The 12,182-nt window shown below is 43.0% G+C and overlaps 1 protein-coding gene across 11 annotated transcripts in view; it reads left to right on the forward strand.

The window, feature by feature from the left end:
* Positions 1–10,082, forward strand: part of JMJD1C (jumonji domain containing 1C) — a 158,370-nt gene extending 148,288 nt beyond the window's left edge. For all 11 annotated transcript variants that reach the window (XM_021535498.3, XM_021535521.2, XM_021535508.3 and 8 more), the window contains 5 exons: positions 91–213; positions 1,223–1,362; positions 3,465–3,641; positions 8,713–8,844; positions 9,178–10,082. In XM_021535498.3, the coding sequence (XP_021391173.2) occupies positions 91–213; positions 1,223–1,362; positions 3,465–3,641; positions 8,713–8,844; positions 9,178–9,267 (662 nt within the window). In that variant the 3' untranslated portion in view covers positions 9,268–10,082. The remainder of the gene's footprint in view (positions 1–90; positions 214–1,222; positions 1,363–3,464; positions 3,642–8,712; positions 8,845–9,177) is intronic.
* The last annotated feature ends 2,100 nt before the right edge of the window (positions 10,083–12,182 follow it).

Below are 12,182 nucleotides of genomic sequence, written 5' to 3' on the forward strand. Positions count from 1 at the left end.
GATGCCAAGTATACTTCAGGAATTTCTTTGCTGTTGTTACATGTTCTGATTTGAATATGCAATACAAATAAATCTTATCTTGTAACATAGGTGTGGCTGCTACTAAAGACCATGACATAGGAACCACAAATCTCCATATTGAAGTTTCTGATGTCGTGAACATCCTTGTTTATGTTGGCATAGCCAAAGGAAATGGAGTACTTTCCAAATCAGGTAATGTGAATCTCACTCACTGGAAGTGGTGTAGATGGACTGAATGTTCTGCCCCTTCTAAAATTGACCCTGTTCTTTGGAAGGCTGTGAAAGAGATCCATAAGAACCTGCTTACATCTGGGAGATTCTTTGTTCTGTATAAAATACACTGCAGTTCATGAATTATGAAATGGTATTTCAAATTCTTTCCACTTTTTTTTGCCATTTTGTATAATTGATGCACCATTGCTGTGCTGAGACTGGCATAGGTAATAGAAGTGCAGGGTGAAGGATTTTCTCTGGAAGCTGTACTGGTTCTAACAATTATGTCAGGATGATGTATTTGCCAAACCTTCTGTTTATGCTGCTTCTTCTGGATGCATTGTGCTTACTCTATTGAATTTGGGCTGTAATGTAATTTTTCAACACTGGAGACCTTAAATTGGTGTATGTTAGTCGTCTCTATGAGGTTTATTACTTATGTGAAACAGTCTTTAAATCACTGAAATAGTTCTGGTTTTTTGCCCTTTTTCTTTTGTCCTCTTATTCCATAATCAGCAAATGTAGATTTTGGGTGTGACTAATAGAGCTGCAGTAAGGTTTGTCTTTCATTTGCTTTGTTTTCACTGGTGTATGTACTGAGTTAATAGCAGCAAACTTGAGCATCCTGAGAGAGCTCAGGCTGCAACAACAGCCTGCTATAATTGCTTGTGTTAACTGCAGGAAAACACCTTTCTCATCTTTCCATTTTTTTGTACCAGTCCTTTTCATTTTAGGTAGGAGATTGTGTTCTGTGGAATTCAGGAACTGTGAAAAAGTTCAAAAATTAAATATATTTTTAAGGTGTCCATGGCATTCATGTTCTAGTAATGAGTTACAGACACTGAACAGAAAGATCACCTGGTGGTTTCTGTTGTATTTAATAAACTTCTTCCTGCTCAGTCTCACACAAGAAATTTGAAAATAAGGTATTTAGTTTCAACATTTTTTCTCCTTCTCACATTTAAAGAATATTTCTGTTGAACCTTAGGAGTTTTGAAGAAGTTGGAAGAGGAAGATTTGGATGACCTTTTAAGGAAGCGGTTGAAAGATTCAAGTGAATTACCTGGTGCTTTATGGCACATTTATGCTGGCAAAGATGCTGACAAGATAAGAGAGTTTCTGCAAAAGGTTAGCTTTATAACACATAATTTATAAATACAACCTAAGTAATTGGTAAATCAAATGGGACTGGCAAAAACCACAAACCCCACCTCGATGTTAGAGAAGGGAGGAAGGCAAAATTATTTCCTTTATAGCACATGAAATAAATTATACTTGACCTGCTGCATACAAACAAATAAAATACGTAACACATATATTCACTTTGGAAGAGTGACAGGTGGCCTGTAACTGAAGGCATAGGGCATGGAGATCTACTCTTGCTCTGCTCTAATGCAAATGATAATTTGCGAGGTGATGTTTTTCTGTCACTGATCCATCACTGTATTATTGCTGCTGAATTTCTGGTGAGTTGTCCCATTCTAAATCCCTGACCTCACACAGCAGTCCTTGGCAGGACTGTGTGACATCAGTCAGCACAGGAATGTGGCTGGGCTCTTGGTAAAGCTGGAAGCAGTGGGACAATGAACAAGGGCAGCAGACTTAGCCTGGCCGTGTTGCAGATCACCCTGCAGTGGCATGTGGTGATCAGTTAGAGCCACGTCAGAGCCTTTCAGGTTGTTCCCTAGGATGAATACCTGTCAATGCATTCAATGTAGGGATTCCATCTTGGAAGCAGTTTTCTGTGCCCTGTCCTTAGCACATTTGTGTGTTCTGGAAGGTGGCCTTGATAGGTGACACGGAAATACCAAAGTATCACTGAAGTGATTGCTCGAGATGTCTTTACTGTGAGGAGAGATTAGATGAGTTTTAACTGGCTGCAGCAAAGGAGTCTTCCAGTGACTCAAACATTTGCTCTTGGGCAGGCTGAACTGTGGGGAAAAATGAGCACTAGTAAGTAAAACAAAGCTAATTCCAAAAGATTATTAATTTTTCAGCAGGACTTTTTTGTTTGTTCAAAAGTAGATGCTCATAAATTAGATGATGGCTTTTCAGTTCAAAAAAGAGCATTATGACTAAAGTCATGAATGCAAAGGAATAGGTGGACATAGGAAATGCTGAATACTCCTCAGAGCACTTGTGAAACTATTGTGAATAGCTGTGAAACTATTTGAGCAGCAGTTTAAAACAGAAGCATTTAGGATGCAGTGTAAAGAAGTTTGTCATTTGCTACCACAGTTTGCCCTGCTGTCCCAAATGAGTTGTGTAGCACCATGTATTTTAGGAGTGGTGATATTTGGGGAGTACTAAATTGAAGATTAATTGATGGGTAAGCATTGGGAGTGCTTTGCTGCTGATAAGATATAAAATCTCAATATCTTGTTAGAAGGGTGATAATACTCAAGGAGAATTTCAAGTTCTGCGTCACACATAATTGCATTCATTTAATAAATAAAAGCAAAAAAATATGTGTTTTTAATGAGATGATTCATGACAGGTGGATTAAGTCTGTGTTCTTTGTATGTAATATGTTCTTATGTAATTGCTTTTTTCTTTTTTTAGTGATTAGGATTGATTTAGTAGCAGTTGATTAAGAGTAATATTTGTTCCCCTGTGGTTCACTTGATGAGAAATAGTTGTGTAATTCCATTTACTGATGTCAGGAAGTATTTTTATGTGTTGATCATTTTTTCTGAACACTTTCTTATGGTGGTAGGAAAGCAGCTTCTTATCCCAGCATGGCTGAGGTTGGAATGGGCCCCTTGAGGTCCCTTCTGCTTGCCCCTGTGCTCAAGCAGAGTCACCTGGAGCAGCTTTCCCAGGACTACAACCTTTGGCTTTATTGGCTGCTTTTTTCCTGAGCTAAGGTAGTGAAGTTGTGTGTCTGTGTCAAAACTTGAAGGTTTTAAGCCTGAGGAATTGGCAGCACAGGAACTCCTGAGCTCAGATCATATTTTATGGATGAAAGAAGTCACACAGAGAGCATGTTGCTTATTAATACATTATTGTGCTGAGTTCTTTAAAGCTCTGCATTTTGGAGTGGGAGTGCTGCAGATGTCTTTAGTTCAGTGAGACTTCCCAGATCCTTCAGGGTTGTTTTGAATCCCTAGCCACAGTTCTTGCTTGGTGTTGGGAACCAAGTGACGTTGCTTGGTGAGGTGGGTATACATAAAATTGATCAGCAAAGGTTTGGTTCTTTTGGAAGTTGAGATCTTTTCTATACTTAACAGATAGCAAAGGAGCAAGGCCTAGAAGTTTTACCAGAACATGATCCAATCCGTGATCAGAGTTGGTATGTGAACAAAAAACTTCGCCAAAGACTTTTTGAAGAATATGGAGTAAAAACCTGCACAGTTATTCAGTTCCTTGGTGATGCTATTATTCTACCAGCAGGAGCCCTTCATCAGGTAATGTACCTTAGGTTAAAGACATACAAGATTAATAACTTTTTTCCAAAGACATCTGTGCTCAGTTACATTTTATTTTTTTTATTGGTATCTGTTAGCATGTAGGAATGTAAAATAAGGTACATCTGCTGGTGTAGCTGACTAACATACAGAACATTGAATGCCTTAAGTATTAGTTCCTTTTTTGCTTTACAATTATAAATGAACAGACCATTATTAACCATTATTTTCCACTTTTCATTTCTGTAGCAAATTTCTAAACAAACTGAGTTTAGTTATGGCAGAGTCAGGTTAGTAATTTTCTTCTTAGGAGCCAGAAGTTAACCTAATCGAGGAGGGGCAGGGAGAGCAACTTGTGCAGGTATGGATGGTAAGCACCTGGATGTCAGGTGTCATTGTTTTTGTCTTTAGCTGTAGGAGATCTGTAGTGGGTGTTCTGGTGTTTCTGTAACAGATACTTGGTTGTTTTCCCATGCCACATGCAAGTTCCTTTTAACACAAAAAGTACATCAATCACCAGAACTCATCATTGTCTCTTCAGCAGCTTTTCTTATTATGAGAAAGAGTGATACCACCTTTGCAGCAGCTGAGCTGATCTAATCTGTAGTTGGGTAAGAAAAGTACTGCCAGTGGGGTAGTTTTGGAGAAGCACAACAAATTTGTGTTAGTCAGCCTCATAACCTGGCATCAAAGGTTTGTTACTGCCTTTAGGCCTTTTTTTTTCCCCTCACAGCCTGTAAACTGTTGCTCCTTGGTGAAAAGAGGAAGGAAGCTCAATTGTTTAGGTGAGATTTTTAGGCCATTCTAGATTTCTTTCTTTCCTGCTTCAGCAGGAAGTGGAGGCTGCTGGCTTGCTGTCTTGCCAGCTGTCAGGCACCACTACTGAGGTCACTGACTGTCAAGGAATGAGGGAGCATCCCCACCCTGCAGTTGGTTGTAAACCATTGTGATGTTGAAGATCTATCATTGATTTCCCTGTGGGTTCGAGTGAGGCCAAGCCCTGCTGAAGAAGGTGCTGTTTGGTTTCCAGTCTGCAGATCAGCTTCCAGCTGTGGCAGAGAGGAAGCAATGGCTCACCATGTCCCTGTGGCCAGGGCAGTGGGGTTTCCTGTGGGGTGTAGTGATGACAGGGGTTGTGTCCCTGCTCTGTCTCTGGCTGTGTCTGTTGTGGGGCCTTGAAAGCAACTGGTACCTTACCCAGACTAGGCTCCTCCTTGTCCCACTGAGTTTCTGGTTGGGTTTGACACGATGGTACACAGCTCTGGATGGTCTGTGTGGATTTGTTTCCTAGCACAGGAAAGGAAAGACCCAGACGGCCCCAAACAGATCTTGCTGACCCAAATCTAGGGAGGTGTAGGCTGCCTTCCCCTGTACAATGACTCAAAGCTTGATGTTGATTCACAAATGTGGAAGAACATCTGACATTGCTGCTGTTCTTGCCTTCTGTTAGGCTAAAAGAAGTTGGCACTCCCAGTCGTGTATTGCATCCTCCAGCAGCCTTACTCTGATCTCACAAATCAAGAGAGATGTATCCCAGATAGAAGAGAAGAGAACCCAGGGGAAATAACAAATGTACTGGGAAATCTGTTCTATATAGCATGTGCCATTATATAATACATACAGCATATAAAACATGAAGTAGTGGGTGGGACTGTTCCAGTCTTCCCTGTACTTTTTATGTTTAAGGACCAAAAATAAGACCACTCTTATCTTTATCTCCTTGGCTTTAAACTGCTAATTGTGTTTGAAGTGGTAATGCTCTAGCTTCTGGCACCAAGGAGTTAATAACATGGTGTTTTTAAACCTTAGTGGGTGAAGCTTAAGAACCTTTTCATCTTCAGTAAGAAGTTCCTGTGAATCTGCCACGTAGGAGGAAATAAAAGCATCGTGTTCTTTCATGTATGTGCATAGCGCTCTCTGTAGAGCTGCGTAAATACTGACCTTAGGGATCAGCACCAACACTTCAGAGATACAAAGCACATTTAAAAACTGAAAAATAAGTCTGCACAAGAATTCATACACATTTAAGTTAAGTTTACACATTAAGTGTTTCAAATTTACATGCACATTATGAACCTTTTAATTATTAAAACTGGGTAAGAGTTGATGCTAAATTAGGTGGTAAATTAACATTTTTATTTGCTCATGAGTAATGTTGTGGAGCAGAAGGAATCAGACTGAGGGCTGGAGCTAGGGAGCCTGGCTGCCTGTGGTCACTGCATAAGTGTAGTTCTGACTCTTCGTTCTGGAGCCAGTTAGGATTGTTGGCACACTGCTGCTTCTGACGTGCTGGTCTAGAATTTACTGCCCTAACATGGAGGAGATTGTGTGTATTTCTTCTGTATATTGTTTTTCCACCCCTCTCCCTCCCCCTGGTTCTATGGATTCATGTCTGGCTTTTAAAGTGACTTACTCTTTAGATTTCATGGCAGGATATAGCATTCCTCTTGCTTCCCAGCTTTCTCCCCCTCCCTGTGTACTTGCAGACAGCAGTCACATCCTTCTTATGATGACTGCAGCAGGCAAAGTCAGACTGCTCCTGGGTGGGATGGGAGGGACAGCCTCTCCTGTGAGCTGTGACGGGCAGGCCAGCCTTGTCAGTTCCTCTTGTAGAGGGAATTGCTCTCCCAGAAGGAGAATCCAGAAATAGATACAGCGTTGGACCAGTCACCTCTGCAGATGCTTCCCTGAATGCTCTGAGGGGCATCTCCTTTCTTCTTGGGAGCTCAGCAGTGCCCCTGCCTTGCTAATGGCTGGGCCTTGTTTCCTCTGTGGCACTTGTGACAGGGAGCCCTGAGCTCTCCTTGGAACTTCCCCAGCTAAAAAAGGGAGCTGGTGCTGTTCTCTGGAAAGATTCATTCTTTCTGCTGCTCCACTGTGGGCTGTGCTGTATCATAGATATCTCTAGGGATAGCCTCCCTGGTTTTAACTCGGTAGCTCCAAATTGGTAAAATCTTTTAACTAAAAATAAAAAAGCTAGAAATACTGGAGTCAGTAATTGACATGTGGTGTTCAGGCACCCTGCAAAACTTGTTCATAGTGGAACAAGTTATTCTAATGTTGTTTTTTATAGAGGCATTATCTTGATTTAACAGCAGGATTATGTATTGTACAATAGCATGCTCGGAGGTAATGTGACATCCTGGCAATATTCCGATAAGGATTGTAGGATAAAGGTCTGGGCGTTGCAAATGCAGAGCTCTGGAGCTCAGCCTTGCAGGAAGTGGCTGATCCAGTGGCCATCAGGGATGGGTGGGTGGCCCTTTCTTCCCTGCCCGCTCAGCTCTCCCTGTCCCGGCGCACGTCGGAGGCTTTTCCAGCACCGCACCGCCTCCCGGCCCTGCTGGCAAGGTCTGCCCTGCGTGGGCTGGCCGTGAAGCTGTTCTCAGTTCAGCTGGAAGCGGCACAGGCGTGGGAGTGCTGCACTCCTCGCCCCACAAACCTCAGGGGAATCGTTGCTAAACGTTTCTCTGTGTGTCACTGCATCAGCTTGTGTTATAAATATTATAAATAGAACTGCCTGGGGCTGTCAGCGGGGCATTCCCATGCTGAGTACCACACCAGCCGGGTAAAATCTGTCCCTGCAAACTGACACGGATAAGGCAGGCCCTGGAGGGGAGGGAGAAGAAGACTTAAGGCACAGCAGAATTAAAGGTCTGAGGGAAACAAATGTTTCCTATTCTGGCACGGAGGGATAGGGAGTCAGCAAAACCTTGTTTTAGTGAGGAAAGTGAATGAGTGGTGTGGGATTTGCATGGGCTGGCAAGGAAACCAAGGGCAGGTAGAGACTTGGAAGAGGTGGGAAGCCTGTGAGGGAGGGGAGGGGGCTGGAGCTGCCGGCTGCACAATGCAGAGGTGCCTCACCCCAGTATCTAGGAAATTCCTCGAGTGCTGGTGGGAGCCTCATGCTGGCATTTCTGCAGCTGCTGCCTCACTCCTGGCTTTCTGCTGTTTGCAGATTGTGTAGCATCAACAAACCCTCCTTGTGTCCAGAATTATTTCTGTTTTGATGAATTCTCAGGAGGGACCAGCACTGCTTTGTCCTTGATGATGATTAGCCATCAAAAACCCATGTGCAACATGACTGCTGATCTGGGGATTACCTGCTGGGATTTCAGCTGAAGGGGCGGAGCTGCTCTGTGAAATCAGACTTGGACAGGGGTTTTGAAGAAGAAAGAAATTTTTAAATTAAGTCCTGTGTCCTCAACTGGGTAGACCCCAATGGTTTATTTGAATGTCAGGTATCATAATGGAATTTTTAGAGTATGCATTTAGAAACCCTAGATTTTGCTAGGTTTCACTTTAAAACACACAGATCTCCATCAATCCTGAGCAGGGTGGGGTGGGGTGTTTGCTGGATTGGCTGAGGCTCTGCCTCCCCACCCCCAGGCTTTGGGAATTCAGGCTGTTACACAGCTTCTGTGAGGAGCTGTTGGAGTTTGGGGGAAAGAGGGTTTTGACTGCTGAATTACAAATTACAGCATAATTTGTAAGGGTTTAGGGATAAAAACACAACTGTTGTGAAGGGAGTGAACTGGAGTTGGTGGTTGGGTCACAATGAGGAAGCAATTTTCCTTTCCCCTGTCCTCCAGGTACAACCTGGGTGGCAAGAGATGGTCTGTTCCCTCAGTAGTTATGTCAGTAAGAAGAAATGTTCAGAGAAAGAAGAAAAGTGCTCTATCCCCCCCACTACTTCTCAGCCTCCCCCTTTCTCTGTTCATGGTTGTTTTATTCGAGTATTTCCCCTGGCAGTTGTTTTTCCAGGAACGTGCTGGCTTCCAGAGGAGCGGGTCCTGCGGGGCAGGGCTGCCCGGGGGTGGGCAGGGCAGCGCCTGCGCCGTGCTGGGGGAACAAGGCGGCAGGGCGGAATGAAGGCCGGGGCACAGGCAGCTGTGCAGCGTTCAGTGCTAGATCACTCAGACACACATCGTCGCTCTCTACCTGCACAGATGCCCAGTAGTCTGATAAGGCTGTGCTGAAGGGATCTCAAGACCCACTCTTTCCTCGGGTACCTCTGCCAGAGAATAACCCCAAATACTAATTGTCAGTCTCTCTCTGTTATTTTGGATAGGTGCAAAATTTTCACAGCTGCGTTCAAGTAACAGAAGACTTTGTGTCTCCAGAACATCTTGTACAGTCATTTCACTTAACGCAGGAGCTGAGGTTGTCAAAGGAAGAAATCAATTATGATGATAAACTGCAGGTAGGAAATGAATGCCGCTCTGGAAGAGGCTGGGAAGGCAGGGTGTGCTTGGGCTCATTGAAATGCCGAGCAGTGCGTGGAGCTACTTCCTTGCTGCTGTTCACACAGAATAACAATGAGCAGCAGCATGAATGCCAGGGCTGTAAATGACTCTCCCTTGAGCTGCTGGCTTTATTTCATGTTACATTTTAAAATGTGTAAAAAGCTGTTCCTTTTGCACAGGCTTGATGAAGCATTACCTTTTTCTGTCCACTAAGCTTAGGGCTCAGTCCTAAACTTTGCAGAGTTCCTCAGGTCACAGGCCTTACTAAAATCTGTCCCATGTTCTTGCAGGTTAAAAATATCTTGTATCACGCAGTTAAAGAAATGGTGAGAGCTTTGAAGATTCACGAAGGTGAAATGGAAGATGTGGATGAGAACTGAGCACACTCTGCTTTTTTGGAGGTAGCATCACCCAGAGGTTATTTCACCTGATCTGTGAATGGTATACACACTAATTTAAGCTTCACAAACCATCAGTGCCAAGAAAACACAGTCATCATATTTACTTGTTAACGACACTGCAACGGTAGAGCTTCATATCACAGCCACTGTGATTCCATGTTCCACTTGCAAACAGTTGAGCAGCGTTCTGCTGTCTGTATTATAATGTACATGAAGTTTGTGAAATGTCAAAGATTTAAGATGATGTATTTATTTTTGGAAAAAAACAACAAAATTCTATGCTATATTGTTGATCAAATGTAAATGTGACTTGTACAGTTTGCTAAAATAATTCAGATCTTTTTCACTACATTGAGACAGTTACTGTGAGAGTAGGACACAAACACCAGCTATTGCCTGCATTTGGGATCTTGCTGAGTCCGCACAGCAGTCATGTCATATTCTGAAAATTACTGCCAAATAATTGTAAACTTTGTAAAATATAAAGTATATAAAGTAGATATTAAATACAGACACTTCAGTATTTTATTGAAGCTATTCAGTGTACAATTAAACGTTTTCAAAAGGTGTAATTTATTTAAAAATTGTCTCATTTTGGTAAAATTTATGTGAACTTTTAAAGCTTAAATATTAAACTTAATATGCTATGTAAATATATACATATATACATTCAATGATGTATTTTTTTAAAACATTGGCTTGCTTTAATTTGTTAAAAGTGCAAGTGTTACACATGCTTTGTACATTGAAGTTGAAAGGGGTTTTACATTTTCCATTAAAATGACTTTGTCAGACTTGGTCGCGGTGTGGGTTTGTTTGTGCCGGGCCGGCCGAGTGCTGCCCTCTGCGGGCCGCGGCCGGCACTGCGGGAGCCGGCGCTTCCCTGCGGGTCTGCAGAGCCTTTATTTCGTAACGACTTGCCTTTAATGGCTATACTACGAAATAATGGATGGTTTTAAAAATTTGGTTTTATGGTTTTCTAATTTAATAATGATAAATGTTAGCCTTTGAGCAGAATTCTAGGTTTTGGAGTGAGTTTGAAAGCTTCACAAGAAGTGTGCTTTAAGTTAATAAAACTATTCAAATACTTTGATTACCAAATATTAGGCAGAGCCAATGGCCAGCTCATGAGGTGTCCAAAAGGGGATAATAATTAATCTGGTTATAGTAACGAGCCTGGTTACTGCTTCCAGCCTGACACATCTGACTGGGTTTGGGGTCACCAAAAACCCCAAATCCCATGTAAGTTACCTTTCAAAATAATAAAGCACAAAAGCAGTTCCTGATTCCAAAAATCGGAATATTTAGTTGGCTCAAAAACTTGAATTTTCTCAAGTTGCAGAGAAATACCAGGGAGTTAATGGTGCTGCACTTAGCAATTACTTCTTAGTTTTGTAGCCTGTTCCATTTGTGATCATCTTTATTCTTCCCTGCAGCATTAAAGCATTGGCTGAAAACACAGGCTTTGCCAGTGTACATTTGCTTAATGGGAAGTGGACTTCAGTTGTACATACTTTGTTTTTTAAGTTCAGGATATGTAAATATTTAAGTATTTCCTTCTTCAGTTGACTTTTTTTCACATGCCTTGCAAGTATGAAATTACCATTCCCCTTGGTTCTTTTCCTGTTGGGCCTGGGCCATGGCTGCCATCACTGCTCACCCCTGTGCTGCTGTGTCCTGGCAGCTGCGTGGGGGGCAGGGCTTGGTGTCCCCTGAGTTACTGTCCCAAAGTGTCATGTTGCCACACCTGCCCTGGCCAAAGCCATGGGTTTTCTCCTGTACCTCTTCCGCAGTGCCTGTTCAGCTGACAGCTCCTGTGCCTCGAGGTCTGAGCTTTGGTACCACCCTTTGGGCCCCACTGGCAGCTGCTCCTGCCACACCTGGGGCAGGGATCCCTGGCACCTGCCTGTCAGGCTGAAGATGCTCTTCTCTCCTTGGGTGAAACTGGAAGTGTCTAAACAGAGCCAGAAGTCGTTGAATTTTACAGGTACTCCAAATCCCACTAAAAGACACCAAAAAAAAAATCAAGTACTTGTAGCACATTCTGCTTACTGAGTAACTTAAGGTTTCTGGGTCTGTCACAATGAAGCCAAGCTCCCTGCTCCCCTGCAGGAACTGGGGCTAGTGTTGTGCTTGTGGCTGTGAGCATAACCAGAGGTGTTCATAGCTGATGTCTGACACCAGAGGGGGGGTTTGTGGGAAGGTGTTTGGTTTTCAGGTCACTTTTTCGTTCTTGCCCACATTCCATGTACTGTGAGATATTACTGGGCATGTTTTTCCCATCTTCCTTTGCTAAAGACTCTTGGGGAGTTTTCTGCTCTACAATCTCCACTATTTTAATACAGCCAGAAGTATTCTGTGAGATCAGCTGAAGCTGTTTGAGTGCAGGAATGCTGTCAGCTGCTAGAACATGGATATGAAATACTGTGTGTCATTTTTAGCCACTTCCCTGTTAAGCACAAGCTCTCTTTGTTTGCTTTACTCTTCATGAAACTTCTCCCTTCTTTCCCCTTGCTTGTCATTTGAAAGATCACACCTCAAGAGTCAGCAAAACTGTGAGCCCTGCTACCCACACCCCCTCTTTCCCAGTTCCTTATCATCATCTCCACCCTCAGCACTGCTGTACAGTAAATGGCCATAGTAGTTTCTTTCCTGTTGTAACTGCAGAGGTACCTAACTTAGCAAAGAACAAAGCAGGGCTGTGATGACCTGAAGTATTTCAGCACAGATGGCTGCTGTGTTTATGGCTTAGCAGAAACAGAAATTGCTAGAGTTGCTGGCAGGGAAATGGTGGTCCCTGTTAGGGAGGTCAGGCGGGGTTTAGAACAGTCTGATTTGCAAATCTATTTATTGTACTCCTCCAGCTTCATGTGAGTTGTTCAGATCTGTGTGTG

The sequence above is a fragment of the Lonchura striata genome, chromosome 7 (assembly GCF_046129695.1).
Source record: "Lonchura striata isolate bLonStr1 chromosome 7, bLonStr1.mat, whole genome shotgun sequence".
Lineage (NCBI taxonomy): Eukaryota > Metazoa > Chordata > Aves > Passeriformes > Estrildidae > Lonchura > Lonchura striata.